The 1463-nt window shown below is 35.3% G+C and overlaps 1 protein-coding gene across 1 annotated transcript in view; it reads right to left on the bottom strand.

Moving 5' to 3' along the window:
- Nucleotides 1-581: 581 nt before the first annotated feature.
- LOC107103086 (melanopsin-B-like) overlaps nt 582-1463 on the bottom strand; it is a 12643-nt gene continuing 11761 nt past the window's right edge. Inside the window, exons 9-10 of the mRNA XM_015402605.1 lie at nt 1041-1181; nt 582-937 (exon numbers count right to left, since the gene is read on the bottom strand). Coding sequence (XP_015258091.1) covers nt 866-937; nt 1041-1181 — 213 coding nt within the window. The 3' untranslated portion in view covers nt 582-865. The remainder of the gene's footprint in view (nt 938-1040; nt 1182-1463) is intronic.

Here is a 1463-nt window from a genome sequence, read left to right as displayed (position 1 = left end):
AATTTTTTTTGTTGGATGACACAAAAGCAACAAAAGACAAATTAATTTCTAAGGCTTTTCACACATCCTTATCAAGTAGTGCTGATAGGCAGGGGAGTTTTCTAAAAACCTGATTTTGGCTATAAATTAAAACAGGAATGTATGTATTTCTACAGGCTAAATCTATCTAAATAAGTGTACTCTTTGGTTTATTTGTATAAAAAAGAAATAAATGTGAAAAATGATTTTGAACCTTGGTTTTTCAAATCTCTAAAAATATAAGTTGTTCATGAGTTTCTTCGTGTGATGTGACAGTATGGTAAATGTAAAAAATATATCAAATATTTTTATTTTTTATAGTGTACATAACAATACAAAGAACAAAGGAGGTTCTTTTTAAAACAATAAAAACAAGGATTTACAGATCTGGTTAAGATAGGCTGAATTTCTTTGGTGAAAATAGTTGTACTCTTTGCTCCGTTGTGTTTCAGCATCAACTGTAGTCCAAGTCCACATGAATCCAGGAAGAAGCTGGCGAGTCCAAAATTGTGCTTCAGAAATATTTGTAGTCTTAACTTGCTGCACAAAGCAGTCCCGAGCTTGTAAACAAACTATCAGGTTCTTCCTTTAGCTTTCTCCTCGATTCTCCTATTTCCAAAGTAGTCCAGCTTTTCTCTGAGTCACATTGACCACTCAGGAGTAACAGACACATAGAACGTTGTCCAAAGTTTTAGGACCCGTGACTAATCCTTGTTTTTTTTCTTCCTGTAGCTCCTGTGCTTAAATGTCTCCACTCTGAAATGCTTCATTCATCTTCCTGCTTTCTCTGCTCCTGCTTTCTCTCTGGTTCTGCTGCCAAAGTTCCCCTCCTCCAATACAAGAACATTTATTCTGTTGATAGCTGGATGTGATATACTGCAGATATATTTTTCAGAGAAGTTTGTTCTGGAAAAGCAGTCTATGAAATAAAAAGAGAAAAAAAAACATAGATAATTAATTCTGACAGCCTTTGCATCCATTCGTAGTTATAATTTTTTATCTACACTAATGAGGAGCATTACCTTTCCCCGAATTGGACTTCCATTCTCCTTTGGCTGTTTAGTTAAAGAATCATCTTTTCCGTTTTGACCTCCAGGTGAATGACTGAGCTTAAGACAATGACTCTGATCCACAGAGTCCAGCTCCACATCACTGCAAACCTGCTACAAGGGTTGAACATTATATGTAGAAAGAAAAGTATAAATTGTTACAACAATGTAAAGATTCAGAATTTTTTTTAAATGTACTCTGTGTTAAGTAAAGCGACTTGATGATTATTCTTACCAAGTTACATTTTCCTTATTCTCTTTAAGAGAATTCATAAGGGATGCTGTGAAGCTAAAGAAATAACACTTTCCCACTGGCTGAAAAAACTGTTTAAACCTGGGAACAATCGGCTATTAGTGGCAGCGGGAACAGCTCACTGACGTGTGTCTACCAGTCTA

This window comes from Cyprinodon variegatus, unplaced genomic scaffold (genome assembly GCF_000732505.1).
Source record: "Cyprinodon variegatus isolate N-32 unplaced genomic scaffold, C_variegatus-1.0 Scaffold1375, whole genome shotgun sequence".
Classification (NCBI taxonomy): domain Eukaryota; kingdom Metazoa; phylum Chordata; class Actinopteri; order Cyprinodontiformes; family Cyprinodontidae; genus Cyprinodon; species Cyprinodon variegatus.
Note: the sequence above shows the minus strand (reverse complement) of the source record. Positions and strands in the feature narration are given on the sequence as shown.